Consider the following 14,293-nt stretch of genomic DNA (forward strand, 5'->3'; position numbering starts at 1 on the left):
ACTTTTTTTTTTAAATTCAGTCTCACTGCTGTCATCAACCTTATTTCCAGCAGTAGCAGCTGTTTAGTGGAAAAAGCCGAGTTATCTGTACAGCACCTACCAGCAGACTGACGTTAGCAACTAAAAAAGCCAGATATTTCACTCCCAAGTTGCCGAGAACCAGGAGGAAAATACTGGAACTCATTCATCTCCAAATGAACGCTAATGTTTCCCAGCTGCTTGTGTAAATAAAGGACTGTTTGCTAACACATTAGCTGTGTAAGCTACATAAACTACTCCTGATCTGAAGTGGCTAATATCAAGGAGTTTTACGCGAGTCATGTACCAAAACACATCCATGAGTAAAGGTAACCTTTATTTCAGCTCCAAGAAGGCCTTTTAAAAGGAACAAACAGAAGCACAGAGTCAATCCTTTTACACGCATACATAGTATATATATACACACATCTCCCTGTTATTTAACAGCTACATGTGAGCTTAAAATAGGGCATGAGGTCCTATCACTAACTTCAGAAAAAAGAAAACACCTTTGGGAACTTAAATAAATAGAAACAAACAAAATAGATGCAACTGAAAGACAGTTAGAGAAAGAAACTAATATGAACAGCGGTATCACCTGTACCTTGCTACAGCCAAATGGTACATTCTAGATTGAGGTACTTGAAGGTCCTATGGTGTTCACCAGTCTGTACAAATTTAAAACGAAACAGACATACATGAACTCATTCATCTCATCTCGATTAATGGTGATCTTTGTCAAATGCATTTGCCTGAGAACCTTTGCTATGAGACCAAATATGACGGATGCATAAAACTACGACGGAAACCATTTGTCTTCAGCGTAAAAAGGACATCGAGTCCCTCAAACATCCATGTGAACTTTAGTAGAATATTTATTTTCATCCCATCACACTGAGTGCTTTAAAAATCGCTGTGAAACCAAAAGTCTTCTCTATATGAAATGCAAGACGAATGGAAATAAAAAATAAAAAATTAGGGGTGAAACATTTCAGTGTCATCTTCATATAGATAAAATAAGAGGAATACAAACGAACTACAAGGCGTCCAAAAGGCCTGTGCGTAGTTTTGCACAGCTTCGTGTGTGTATATATACATGATACAAGAGTCTAAAATGTCTACTGAGGTATCTGGTCCAGTGATTTGCCCTCCAGCACCATCTTGATCTCTTTGGCGTCCAGAGTTTCGTGTGCCAGCAGGGCGTCCGCTAGGTTCTTGTGCTCGCTGCTGTAAGTCTTCAGGATGTTTCTGGCACGTTCGTACGAGTCCTGGGTGGAAGAGGAAGATTGGTTGAGTGAGAAAAGAGATGAATATGTGCAAATTAAAAAAAGTCAGTTTGAGAGCGCTGCGGGAACGCTCACATTCAGCAACACCCTGACTTCCTGCTCGATGACAGCTTGCGTCTCGGGGCTCTGCTTGGTCACGTCACCGTAGGTCATCACACCAAGCTGCAACACAACCCAAAATTACACCCTTTAGGTTGAACGCACAATAGACCTTCTCAAGCCTTAGTCACTTGTAGTTACGGATCATTATAAGCTGAGGTTTTTTTTCCCCCCCAGGAGTCCAGACTTAGGTGTAATTATGGGTTACACTAATGTTAGAGGACTGCAGGTTCTCATTCCGACTCAAACAATGCATCAGTGTCCCGGTCCTCTGATGGAGACACGCGTCAAACGTTTAGATTTTGCAAGTGGCTTTGAATATTCTGTAAACAAAAAAGGTCACACCCCGCAGCAATAAAAGCCCAGAGAACAGCACCGTTTAGTGAAGAACTCGGTCGTCTATGTCAGTGGAAAGGATCAATTTTACAAATTAAAGCGTTACCTTGTCGCTCATGCCGAACCTGGTCACCATCATTTTTGCTATTTTGGTTGCTCCATCGAAGTCACTGGAGGCTCCTAAAAAGCACGAGAACAGGAGATTGAAACTAAAGCTACACCACAAACAGACATGTGCTGTGATCATTGTAATGTCATCAAAGTCTTTGTTTCAAACCAGCAGAAACAATGAAAATAGTGTATTTATCTTCATGATACCAATCTGTCGAAAGGTGTATTTTGTCGTACATACACAGCTCTGAGACACTTTTAAAATGTTATATACAACAGAGAAGATCAAGTATTTTCCATTACAGGTCTGACACTACATTAACTTGTTGTATTCACGCACCAGTGGTGATGTATTCGTCTCCGAAGATGAGCTCCTCTGCCACTCGACCGCCCATGCTGACGTCCATCTGAGCCAGCAGCTGGGCTCTCGTCTCGCTCCAGCGGTCGTTCTCTGGGAGCATGGACACCTGACGAGGACAGAAGGGATTAGCTGGAGGTTTAGTTTTAACAACAACAACAACAACAACAACAACAACAACAACAAAAAGGTGACACAAACGTTACTGGTAAGGAGTAGCGTGAGAAATAACAGGAGCTCACATGGCCGAGAGTTGGGCCTCTAGGCATGATCGTGGCCTTATTGATGGGCATTGCATCTTTGGTGTAAAAGGCAACAATGGCGTGGCCGGACTCGTGGTAGGCTGTGATGGTCTTGTTCTTCTTGTCGATTTCAACACTCCTCCTCTCGGGGCCTGGTGGGACGAGGACAGAAATAAAAGAGTTTAAAACACTCGACTCCCATCCTCATTTTCTCTCGTTGACTTGACGTCCTTCTCGTCTCCTAACTGCAGTGTGTGAAGATAATCTGTCTCCACGGTGTGTGTGTGTGTGTGTGTGTGTGTGTGTGTGTATATTCACCCATGATGATCTTGTCCTTAGCGAACTCCAGGTCCTTCATTGAGACCATCTCTTTCTCGTCCACGGCTGCCTTCAGGGCGGCCTGGTTCACCAGGTTCTCCAGCTCGGCCCCAGTGAAGCCCACTGTGCCCCGGGCAATAATCGCCGCGTCCACGGCTGTAAAAAAAAAGTGACCAGTGTTCAGGAGACAATGCTGTCCTTTACAGACGAGGCAAACAAAGGTTTACAGCTCTGGTTGCTTTAAAAACGTTCGACGTCTGAGACCTACCGGGGTCCATTTTGATCTTGGAGAGGTACAAGTTGAGAATTTCCGTGCGTCCTTTCACATCGGGGCGAGGGACAGTAACCTGCATGTCAAACCTCCCTGGCCTCACCAGAGCGCTGGAAAGTAGCAGCAAAGTAGTATTAATTAAGATTCACAGCAGATAGACTCTTCAGTTCTGCTAAATTACATGACGTTACTGCTTCAATCTTATTATTATACATCAAATATGATAAGTTTTGAAGATACTGACATTAAATCTAGGGTTTGAATTTGAAGCAAATATGAGAAATCGTACCACTGCTGAGCACATTTTAATTCACATCCTATGAAAATGTGTAAACATGACTGTATGACTTTGGTTAATAAATAAACAGAGAGCATATTCAGTTATTCGTGTGGATGAAATGGTTCCAGTAAAATGATGTGCAATGTAAACATACTTATCCAAAGCCTCTGCAAAGTTTGTAGCACCAATAACGATGACTCCTTCATTTGGTTTAAACCTGTAAAAAAATCAAAACAGTGAGTGGAACAAGTGAAACTTCTTGAGCGCCACATTTTCGTTTTTACACTCTGCCGTTGAAAACTGACCCGTCCATCTCAGCCAGCAGCTGGTTGATGGTTTGTCTAGAATAGGGATGCATGGGAGACTCGATTCTTTTCCCGCCGACGCTGTCCAACTCATCGATGAAGATGACACAGGGAGCGTTGGCCTTTGCCTCTTCTGCAAACCACAACAGAAGAAGAAGAAGAAGAAGAAGAAGAAGGAGATTGTAGTAGTTTGGAAAACACCCTCCACTGGTCGCTCACGTTTTTCTCACATTCAGCAAACTTACTGAAAAGGTTCCTGATTCGACTCGCACCGACGCCCACGAACATCTCATCAAACTCTGACCCGGAGGCGTAGTAGAAAGGCACGTCGGCCTCTCCGGCCACGGCCCGGGCCAACAGAGTCTTTCCTGTGCCCGGTGGACCGACGAGGAGGATCCCTGAGAGGAGAACCGAGGGAGCAAACTAGCATAAAACAACAGCTAATCAAAAGATTTAGGACAACAGCAGTTGACACATTTGTGCGTTCATTTCCTGCACAGTTAAAAACAAGGAGAACTGACACACGTGGAGACGACATACAATACCTTTCGGCAGCTTTCCACCCAGAACGGTAAATTTCTGGGGGTTCTTGAGAAAGTCGACGACTTCTTGCAGTTCATTCTTCGCCTCCTCCACGCCTTTGACATTCTCAAATGTCACATTCTTCGCCTGGATGGGGTCGACCGCCGAGTCGAGACCAGATGTGGTGCGGAACCTCACTGTTAAATCCCGAAACACAAACCGGATCAGTACGATTATGCCGGGAAAAAACCTTCCACTTCTGGTTACGATATCCTTACAGTGGCACAAATGTAAATACGAAGATCTAAATGTACTCTATTAAACGCATAAATACATCCATGAAAACATACATAGGTGAAATAGATATTCAAGTATTACTACACAGCAGAATAATCAGTCAAACTCTACATGCACACCACAAGAGAGACATAGTATCCTATCAGCTACTGTGAGGCATTACCTTAAAAAAAAATACAAAATATTTAATATTAAGTAAAACACTGAGCAGCTTTGATATCTTTGCAGGGTGCATGTGGAGTCGTGAGTTGATTTGTAAGCATGGGAGAGAATAGAAACTGAAACAAACCAGCATCAGAAAAGGAGCCTTTACCCGAGAGAAACGGGGTTCTCGATAAGCCGTAAATACCAAGAAGAAGAAGGACCAACAGGATCAACCTGGTTCTCCTCAGCGAGTCTGTAAAACCAGAGCACAAATATTAGTTCTTCATGTCAATCATAACCTTGATTATAACCCTTTGGTTTTAACTCTGCCACCCAAAGCAAACCCGGTGCAACTGTCACACTGACCACCAGGGAACCCAATTAAGTGTAGTGAGTGAGTGAGTGAGCGAGCCACATGCCTTGTGTTCTCTGAGTGAAGGCCTGAGACCTCATGAACCCCTCAGTGAAACCCGTCTTGAACGCTTCCTGCTGGTTAACAGGAAGGTTCTGTTGCTTCGTCAGCTGGTCCAGTGACTGCGCTTCTGGTATCTTTTCCCTCTGAAGAAATCCCTGTGAGGGGGAAACACAGTCGGTTGGTCAAACTTCCACCCTTTTCCACTTCCTAATCCGCCCCTAATTATTTTGGTAACACCCGAGTGCCTCTCAAAAGGTCCTGATAGAATCGCGGACCTTCATGAAGGACGGCATGTAGGCCTCTGACTCCACCGGGCCGTCATAACTAGACCCCGTCCGTCTGGTCTTTGATTGGAGTGTCTTGAAACCCCGACTCTGGATCCATACTACAAAAAGAGACACAGGTTGGAAAGTCGATCAACATTAAACACAAACACACACACACACACACACACACACACACACACACACACACACACACACACACACACACACACACACACAGTTAAGTGTTCTGTTTCTTACCAGGCAAGAACTGTAGCTCTGAGCAAGCTTCTCTTAGAGGACTGTGGTATTGTCGGTGCAATATATGGGAGCCAAACACTCCCAACCTTCTCTGTGAAAACCCTGTCAGACAAACAAAAGGGTTTGTTTCAATGACATGATAGAATGTATTGACAAATGTGTGAAACTGAGTTTTTCCGACAGCTTTTTCATCGGAGTAAGAGTAGCTGGGAAACCCGAGCCGCTCACCGTGCTTGTTGTGAAAGAAGCTGTCGGCGGAAACGTGACTCGACCTCCATGTGGAGGAACCAGCGGGAGGTTCTTCTGGTCCCGTTAGAGGCAACAACCTGCTGACCAGCTCATCCAGCTGACTCACCCGGATCTCTGACAGGCCCAGATCCCTCAGACTCACACTGGGCTGCGGAGAGAGGAGACGGCAAAAGTAGTAGTTAACTAAAACCTTTCTGAGACAATAATTGCATGTTGATGTGTTAAATCAACACGTAAGCTTCCTGAAAGTTAAGACAAATCCCATGTTATTGGTTACAGAGCTATTGTTTACTGTATGTTCTCCATGAACAATAGGGTAACACATTGAAATACTTTTTGTTACCCTCATGAGATCATGTCACACATCAGTGTCTCACCTCTTTAAGATAGGAACTGTGCTCTGGAATGTAGTCTTTGTGCAGCGTCTGGACTGAAGCTGTGGCCGAGTTCTTCAGAGAGTGGAGGGCGTTGATGAGCTGGCTGATGGGCACTATCATCTGTGAGGTAAACAGAGGAGGAGGAGGATGAGGAACGGTCTAGATCCTTCTGTCACTGTGTGGACTCAACACTGGCACAAGTTGACGTTTATTTCATGTAAGTCTTCCAGCCAGGACGGTTGGTGTCAGGACTGTTACATCAGTGCACATGCGTCAGACGGGTGACGCGTTATGTAACCTGAACTCTTTGAAAATAAAGCCTTCAATTAAATTTAAAGCTAGAGATAAGAGATCAGCTAAAAAAAAATAAAAAATCCCCGCACGTGCTGTGAAGCACTATGATAACGTGACGTAAGCGTGGGCTGCTTATGAAGAGATCTACCGTTGACTTGTTAATGCTAACGTTAGCCGAGCCAGGTTGTCATTGACCATAACAGAGGTAATAACAGATATATACATAACGATAGACAGAGCTCCTTATCGCGGTAACACCTCCCACAACAGTCCTTCCCGTACAACGCCGACTTTCTAACTGCGTGACGTTGACAGGAGAATACACATTAGCTAGCTTAATAAAACAATCTGCTATCCCGTAGGCTTTACCTGCTGTGGCTGAAACGACGTTGACAGTGAAAACATCTTTAAATTCAAACGAAGGAGCTTAGAAGGATGTTTGCTGTGTGAGGAGAGAGTCCCTCTATAGAACGAGTCCTCCTGGGAGCGGGGTGTCCTTTTTGTTTTCCTCGTTACACAACTTTCAGCAGATTAACGTTAGCTAACAAACTGCAAATGGATTCTCCGGCATCTGAGGGTCAAATGGACTACAATATGACGTCATGTCGGGATTTACTACCGGGTGCATCTTGCGTCAAATACGTCGTCCCTTTGTCGACCCCAAACAGCCAAAGTTTATTAAAATCGGATGAATAAATAAGATGTTTGACAGAATATTACTATTATTACTTATTTAAATGTTTCCGTTATTTGTCCTATAGGGATAATGAGCTTGGGATAATGAGCTACTTCTTTGTGTGTGTGTGTGTGTGTGTGTGTGTGTGTGTGTGTGTGTGTGTGTGTGTGTGTTTCTTACTGCCTGATCAAAATGAAAATATAAAAATATGAAGACGGATATATATTTTTGATATTTGATAAATTAAATACACATGTCAACACACAGCATCTTGGAGCAAAAAAAAAAGAGAAACAACAACAAAATACACTACAAAAAAATAAATACAGAGATAATACACAATATTTTTTATATACTAGCTACCTTATTTTGATAAATGTTAATACATTTAGCAATTCGACGTATAAAAGTAATAACCGGCACTTAATTACAGCTCACATCAAGATAATTCTATGACTTTCACACAGGCGAGTAGTTGGACAACTAAATTGAACGGACGTCAGAGGACCCCAAAGAGCAGCGAATTCAAAAAAATTCAAAACAAACCCGAGATTGTTGTTTTAACATGCAAGTGTTTACTCTGAGCTAGCTGGCTGTTGCAGACGCAACCCAATTCCTCAATTGACAAACGGCTATTGATAAAAATGGACGCCGATGAAAAGCACAACTCCGGCACAAATAATAAGTCGGTGGAGGTTCCTAAACCGCCTTCAATCGAGGATTTCACCGTTTTGAAGCCAATCAGCCGCGGTGCTTTTGGCAAAGTCTACCTTGCACGGAAGAAGTGCAATGCGCGATTATATGCCATTAAGGTGAGTTTATTTGGACTTTGACAACTTTGAATCAATGATGCTCATTATAGTTTAAAATACTCTCTCTATATATATATTTTTTCTTTAGATGATGAAGAAAGCAGACATGGTGGACAAAAATATGACGGGCCAGATGAAGGCAGAGAGAGATGCACTTGCTTTGAGCAAAAGCCCCTTCGTGGTTCACCTGTTCTACTCCCTTCAGACAGCCACCAAGATCTATCTGGTAACACCAAGAACACCAAATCATAACATCTGCACAAAACACATCTAAAGTAACTACTTAAGTTGATATATTTGTATTTGTATGTGACTTACAGGTGATGGAATACCTCATTGGTGGAGATGTCAAATCTCTGCTTCACATCTATGGGTATTTCGACCAGGATATGTCTGTGAAATACCTGTCAGAGGTTGCATTGGCTTTGGACTACCTCCACCGTCATGGTATAATCCACAGGTACAATTGAATGTCAGTTCATGTGTATAATACTGATTTATCAGCCTGGTGAGATGTATTGTGTGACCTGGAAATGTACTTTTTGTTTTTGTTTTTAGGGACTTGAAGCCAGACAACATGCTTATATGCAACAAAGGTCACATCAAACTGACGGACTTCGGCCTCTCTAAAGTCAAGCTTGACCACGGTACGAGTCCCACCAGCTGGACACCTGAACAAATTGTGAGCGTGTAACGTCAGTAACGTTTCCTTTATGTCATCTCGATCAGAGCTGAGTCTCATGGATATCCTTACGACGCCATCTTTGGCTAAACCGAGACAAGATTACTTCCGCACCCCGGGTCAAGTCCTCTCCTTAATCAGCGCCATTGGATTCGTAAGTGAACTAATATAATATTGCCTGGTTAAATGCATGCTTTATGCATAGTGGGTGTTGCATAATGACTCATATCTTTTTGTTTTAATCAAACACAGAATTCACCTGCAGGAGAAGGCAAGCGTCACTGCAGCGCATCCACTGTGTGCAGTCCCATGTCCTGTGGCAAAATCAAACTCAGGAATAGCTCCCTTGGTTCTCCCCTGATGAAGAAAAAAGACCAGCAGTACTCTCCGCTTCCTTGGAAAATGGGTAGTTAATCAAGAGCTGCACATCTTGGCTTTTTTTCTCCCTTTTTTCTCCGCCCATTTATTACCGTTGTGGAGTGAACAACTGGTTTTTATAAAAGGCGTGTGCGTAGCATTGACTCATGGTGAGATCTTGGCAATGAAATTCTACATCAGAATGTCCTGGTTCTCTCTGAAGTTAGACAAATTGTCTCATGAATGTGATTTGAAGAGCTTTAATTTTGAAATGCTACATCAGAATGTTCTGGTTCTCTCTGAGTGACACTTTGAGATGTTCTGCTATTAACCTGAAGTGAAATGAAGTTAGACAAATTGTCTCATGAATGTGATTTGAAGTTAGCTCATGCATGAGATTTTGAAGGGCTTTCATTGTGAAATGCTACATCAGAATGTCCTGGTTGAAACAGTGTGTCTGTATTGTCTGTATAGGACCCAACAATATGATGTTCAGCCCTCACAACCTGGCTAAAAACCTGACCCCCTCGCTGCTGAAGACCAGGAAGAGGTTTGAGACGATGAGTGCAGGCAGCACCACCGACACTGAAGGTGGCATCAGTCCACTGTGGGAGTGCGAGGAGGTCGGTGATCTTCAACCTTATCATTGCAGACGATTTAGTGACATTCTTAGTGTAGGTGTAAGCAGATACAATTGGATTGGATGCTGATGATATGCCTTCATTAGGTGACATACATTTTCCTTTTTTATCTTTCGTCTCCAGAAAGAAAATGAACATGCTAATGAACAGAAGGGGAGAAGACATTCTGAGTCCAAAGGGCCAAAAGAGGCCTTAAAGCTGGCCATGTTTGGCTTCTCTGACAGGACCACCAGCGCTCTCTCGGATCCAGGCCGTCTTGCAGAAAAGAAGCCTCGCGCAAACCAACCGGAGTCTGTTTCCACAGCTCCGGAGGAACTTTGTCCGTCGGCCTCGTCTGTAAAGAGAAAATTTTCCGACGTGGAGAGAAGCCCTGAGCTTTGGGAGCTCCAAGCCAAGAAGAGTAACGCAGCTTATGAGAGATGCTATGAGATTCCAGGGGAGGCGGCGAGGTTTCACACTGGCCTTACTGGAACATTTTGCACCATCCAGATGGAGGACTTCATGGCCAAGGGGATCGGGTTAACTGAAGACCGGATCCCGAAGCGTTCCAGCCCCATCGCTTTGGCCAAAAGCCTGTTCGGTGAGCTGGAGGAGCCGACAGAGGAGGTGTTTGAAGATGAAGCCAAAGACCTGTCTCATTCAAGTTCCACGTCACCGCTCGCTGAGAACAGGGACATTTGCAGGAGCCTGAGCCTCGATTTCGACGGGTCCGTGCACGAAACGTCGCTCACCATCGACAGCCGGGCGTCTCTCAAGCCGACCAAGTGTTCCAAAAACAGGAACTCAGACTCGTCCGTCGCTGAATCGCTCCCACGAACTCCGTCTGCTGTCGCCACCGAAACACCCAAACTTGGTAACGTTGGCCGGACCGGATCTCAGTGCTTCTTTCTCAACCGGCTCCCCGATCAGGTGGCACAGTCACCCTCGTTCCTCAAGCCGCGGAATATCGTAGCTTTCCGCAGCTACTGCAGCTCCATCAACCGCTCCAACCTGTCGGGGGTGTCCCGATTCAGCGTCGGTTCTGTCGAGACCATGGACGTCTCCGCCGCGGCTTCCCATCACTCTGCGTCTGGCATCGAAACACCGGTGCAGAAGAGACTGAGCTCCAACAGCTCACTCTATCAGGTGATCAGACGGGCACGCCGTTTTAGAAAGAGGTTCTGGGCCGGCTGCATTCTCTGCTGACGTTGTAGACTTGTAGTCTTTTGTACACAGAAGTTATGACTTTGAGTACACAAGATTAAAAAACATCTTTTGGGATTACTAAGCTGTTTCAGAGAGGCAGTGGTCCAGCTTTCAGGGCATAGTTTGTGTGTAAATTACAGTGTAATCAGCATGAATCTCACAAAGGTAATTTATTGAAGGGTTTTTAATTACATTTTTCCCCATTTCCTTGTCTTTCCTCCTCCCATCAGACTCCTCAGCCCATGTCGACCTCTCACACCCCGTTCAGGACCCCAAAGAGCGTCAGACGGGGAGCACTGCCTGTCGTGGGTGCACACATTTTAGGAACCCCCGACTATTTGGCTCCGGAGCTTCTGTTGGGAAAACCGCACGGTAAGATAAGGAAGTAAAAAAATGTCCAAGCACCTCCAAAAAATAATAGCCCAACACAGTGTTACGGTATTGACGTTGGATGGTTGGCACTGTAGTCCTTGTGACCGGCGTTCTCTTTGAGTTTCAGGAAGTTGTCGGTGTGGTAAGTCTATCATGATATTGCTTGTTTGTGCAAGCGGGCTTGCATGTTCCCCCAGCCTGCTAATGCGCTAGAGGGAATGAGCTGATTCTTCCCCCACTGGTTCTGTTTCTGCCCCTTTTTGATTGGTGGACAAACTGTGGGCCTGATCAGAGGGAAGGAGGGCAGCACTTTAAATGTGATTACAAAGGTTTATAAAAATGGGATCGTCTTCTAACATCAAGCTAACAACATTAACAGTTGTGGAATCAGGCTGATGTGCTGTTAACTGGACGGAAGGGTCTTTCTGTTCATCGTGGCACACTGTGAATGTGTTATAGCACTGGCTTTACTTCTGACATTTAGCAAAATGTCATCTAATAATAACCTATTGATTGCACATGCTGTCATTCATTCAACACACTGAGGGCAGTAGTTCCTGTCGGTTGCACCGTGCCGTTTTGTAGCTGCTATATTTGAATTCATGAACAGTGAACATGAAGGATCCCGTCTGACAGTATTCACCAGCTGTCGAGGGTTTTATAGAAACTCAACAATGGGTGGTTGTGATGAATGTAATTGCAATCAGTGAGCGGCACAATGACTTCTTTAGAACCACAATTCTAGCACAAAAATCAAGGCTTATGTGTGTTGATGACAGATATCTCATGATAACTTCAACCCCTCTATCCTCAACCTAACTTAGTCCTTGCTTCTGCCACCGCAGTACACTTATTCCACTCTTAACGGGAGTCATTGGGGGGAACGTGTTGTGTTGGGAGGCAGCAGCAGCAGCAGCTGTATGAAATGTGTCTTTTCTTCGCTTCCGTCCAGACTGCATGGTGGATTGGTGGGCGCTTGGTGTGTGTCTTTTCGAGTTCCTCACAGGCGTGCCACCTTTCAACGACGAGACTCCTCAGCTGGTCTTCCAGAATATTCTCAACAGAGGTGGGTTTGGTTTTCTTTTGCAGAAACATCCAAAAGCTAACACCGCCAAATCCTCGTGAATATGTAATCTACATGAAGCTTGTAATTGATGATCAACATGCCTAACACAATTTTTTAGATATTCCCTGGCCTGAGGAAGAGGAGGAACTGTCTGTAAACTCAAGAAATGCGATTGAACTTCTCCTGACCATGGACATGACAAAACGAGCTGGTCTGAAGGGTGAGGACCACTTTTATTTAATTTCTCTAAATTTAAAGGAGCAGTGTGTAAGAAAGACTGAACTCTAGTGGTGAAGTTGAAAATTGCAACCAACTGAACACCCTCCAGTTACCCCTCCCTTTCCAAGCATGTCAGAGAACTACGGTGGCCTTCAGGTAAAAAAAACCCCCCGCAAAAGGCTTTCTCTAAATCCATTGTTTGGTTTGTCCATTCTGGGCTACTGTAGAAACATAGCAATGCAACTCGCTCTTATGAAGATATGAAGGGCTCATTCTGAGCTAATGAAATTACATCAATGCTTAGTTTCAGTTGATTATACACAACTGAAAAACATAGTTATTATATTCAATTTCTGCCAAACTGTACCAGTGTGCAAGAGCATTGTTCGTAATACCTGATATAATATATAGTAATCCAAGTTCTCAGATTTTTCTGATTCTTTTTATGCTACCTTTTTTGAACAACTGTTTATGTTTTTAACACATTATGTATGAGAATTTCACTCAAATTTCTGTGGTAAGAAATATAAATATTTGGGCCTTTTTACGTATTTGTAGTCAGGGAATCGTCACGTGATAAAATGCTGATTTTGGCCTTAGTTTCAACACCTTGTTCTCAGTAAATCTAATTGTGTGTTCTGATCATTTGTGCTTGAACATCCACCAGAACTCAAGAGTCACCCCCTGTTTGAGGGCTTGGACTGGGACAACCTGCAGAACCAGCCGATGCCTTTCATCCCTCAGCCAGAGGACGAGACCGACACCTCGTACTTTGATGCGAGAAACAACGCTCAGCACATCGCCGTGTCCGGCTTCAGTCTGTAGAGTTGCTCACTTTTAACAGCTGAGAGTTTTATGAAAGCAGCGGTCGACGCGTGGAATTCAGATTCTGACTTATTATACAGATAAATACGCAGTAATGATGTGGATTCTGATTTCTGTTCAAGGTTGTAATATTGTTTTTAAAAACAACTGTTTTTAACTTTATGCATTGCAGAAAGTTAACTTATTTTAAAACTTAGTATTACTATATTACAGCTGTGTCTTAAATTAGGGTCTTATTCCAGCAGAATAGTATTTGCTACTGCTTTACCTTTTATAATAGGCTCTGATTTCTGCTGCTGTATTGATTAAATGATAACTTTATATGTGCGTTCATGTGGAGCTTGCCTCGGATGTTTTGCTGCACTGTTCATCGTCGTAATGTTCCCCTGCTGATAGCAGACTGGGTGGGCGGGCCCCCTGAATTCCTCTTTAAGGGTCCAATACTGCTGAATAACATGGTAATATATTCATGAATAATCTATTTTATATGTAAATCGTGTTAATAACGTTCTGTCATTGTTTTAAGACCGGAGTAGAGTACTTTGTGTTGTAATAGAAGTTCTTTTTTGCTGCTTTTATGTCACTTGTGTTTGTAATCTCGTCCGTTTTTCACACTACAAGTTCTTTTAGATAAGTTCACGAGGCTCCCAGCTGCTTGTGACATTTTATCTTGTTCATTCTAAGAAAACTGTAAAATACAAATAAAATCTTGTTTGTAACATGATTTGCCTTTTCTGGTAACTTATGAAACATCACAGCGGCTACATTTGGATACAAATCTAACTGTTTTTGCAATATTTGCTTTATTACAGAGAGTTGGATGAGAACACAGCTCTTACTTTGAATATTAAGCTAAAGCTAGCAGCAGGTTAGCTAGCTAGCTTAGCTGGCTTTGTCCAAAAAGTCTATATTGTTTATTAAAACTCATTCAAAGTATAAAAACGACAGGTTATGGCTTTAAAGGGGTAGCTAGCTGTTCCTGTTTAAAGCTTTGTGCTAAGCTAACTGTCTG

At 43.5% G+C, this 14,293-nt stretch overlaps 2 protein-coding genes across 4 annotated transcripts; one reads left to right on the forward strand and one right to left on the reverse strand.

Moving 5' to 3' along the window:
- Positions 1-336: 336 nt before the first annotated feature.
- Positions 337-7,041, reverse strand: LOC137871990 (ATP-dependent zinc metalloprotease YME1L1-like). 2 transcript variants are annotated; one of them, XM_068710148.1, is made up of 18 exons: positions 6,816-7,041; positions 6,153-6,272; positions 5,755-5,923; positions 5,527-5,628; positions 5,278-5,387; positions 5,007-5,157; positions 4,757-4,840; positions 4,170-4,343; positions 3,870-4,022; positions 3,625-3,757; positions 3,474-3,536; positions 3,037-3,149; positions 2,769-2,924; positions 2,451-2,602; positions 2,191-2,317; positions 1,846-1,919; positions 1,380-1,466; positions 337-1,286 (listed from the first exon to the last, which is right to left on the reverse strand). In XM_068710148.1, exons 1-18 carry the CDS (start codon positions 6,849-6,851, stop codon positions 1,137-1,139), a joined length of 2,154 nt encoding a protein of 717 aa, XP_068566249.1. In that variant the 5' UTR covers positions 6,852-7,041; the 3' UTR covers positions 337-1,136. The 2 variants fall into 2 exon arrangements, with proteins under 2 accessions (XP_068566249.1, XP_068566248.1); XM_068710147.1 differs by having other exon boundaries at positions 4,733-4,840.
- Positions 7,042-7,696: 655 nt separating this feature from the next.
- mastl (microtubule associated serine/threonine kinase-like) lies at positions 7,697-14,005 on the forward strand. Of its 2 annotated transcripts, XM_068710149.1 has the most exons (13): positions 7,697-7,934; positions 8,023-8,160; positions 8,255-8,394; positions 8,493-8,581; positions 8,664-8,770; positions 8,869-9,022; positions 9,448-9,596; positions 9,738-10,739; positions 11,030-11,171; positions 11,299-11,313; positions 12,124-12,237; positions 12,356-12,457; positions 13,124-14,005. In XM_068710149.1, exons 1-13 carry the CDS (start codon positions 7,767-7,769, stop codon positions 13,279-13,281), a joined length of 2,478 nt encoding a protein of 825 aa, XP_068566250.1. In that variant the 5' UTR covers positions 7,697-7,766; the 3' UTR covers positions 13,282-14,005. The 2 variants fall into 2 exon arrangements, with proteins under 2 accessions (XP_068566250.1, XP_068566251.1); XM_068710150.1 differs by lacking the exon at positions 11,299-11,313.
- Positions 14,006-14,293: the final 288 nt, after the last annotated feature.

This window comes from Cebidichthys violaceus, unplaced genomic scaffold (assembly GCF_023349555.1).
Source record: "Cebidichthys violaceus isolate CVI_PGR_0920_01 unplaced genomic scaffold, fCebVio1.0.p SCAF_15, whole genome shotgun sequence".
In the NCBI taxonomy this organism is placed as follows: domain Eukaryota; kingdom Metazoa; phylum Chordata; class Actinopteri; order Perciformes; family Stichaeidae; genus Cebidichthys; species Cebidichthys violaceus.

Bases quoted from the DNA above. Each gene is read 5' to 3' on its own strand.
- LOC137871990 (XM_068710147.1), bottom strand. From the start codon at position 6,851: ATGTTTTCACTGTCAACGTCGTTTCAGCCACAGCAG. The intron at 2,925-3,036 runs GTAGGTCTCAGA...TTTTTTTTACAG, and splicing joins CAAGATCAAAATGGACCCCG to CCGTGGACGCGGCGATTATT. The intron at 2,318-2,450 runs GTGAGCTCCTGT...TGTCCTCGTCAG, and splicing joins GAGGCCCAACTCTCGGCCAT to GTGTCCATGCTCCCAGAGAA.
- mastl (XM_068710149.1), top strand. From the start codon at position 7,767: ATGGACGCCGATGAAAAGCACAACTCCGGCACAAATAATAAGTCGGTG. The intron at 10,740-11,029 runs GTGATCAGACGG...TCCTCCCATCAG, and splicing joins CCAACAGCTCACTCTATCAG to ACTCCTCAGCCCATGTCGAC. The intron at 12,238-12,355 runs GTGGGTTTGGTT...ACAATTTTTTAG, and splicing joins CCAGAATATTCTCAACAGAG to ATATTCCCTGGCCTGAGGAA.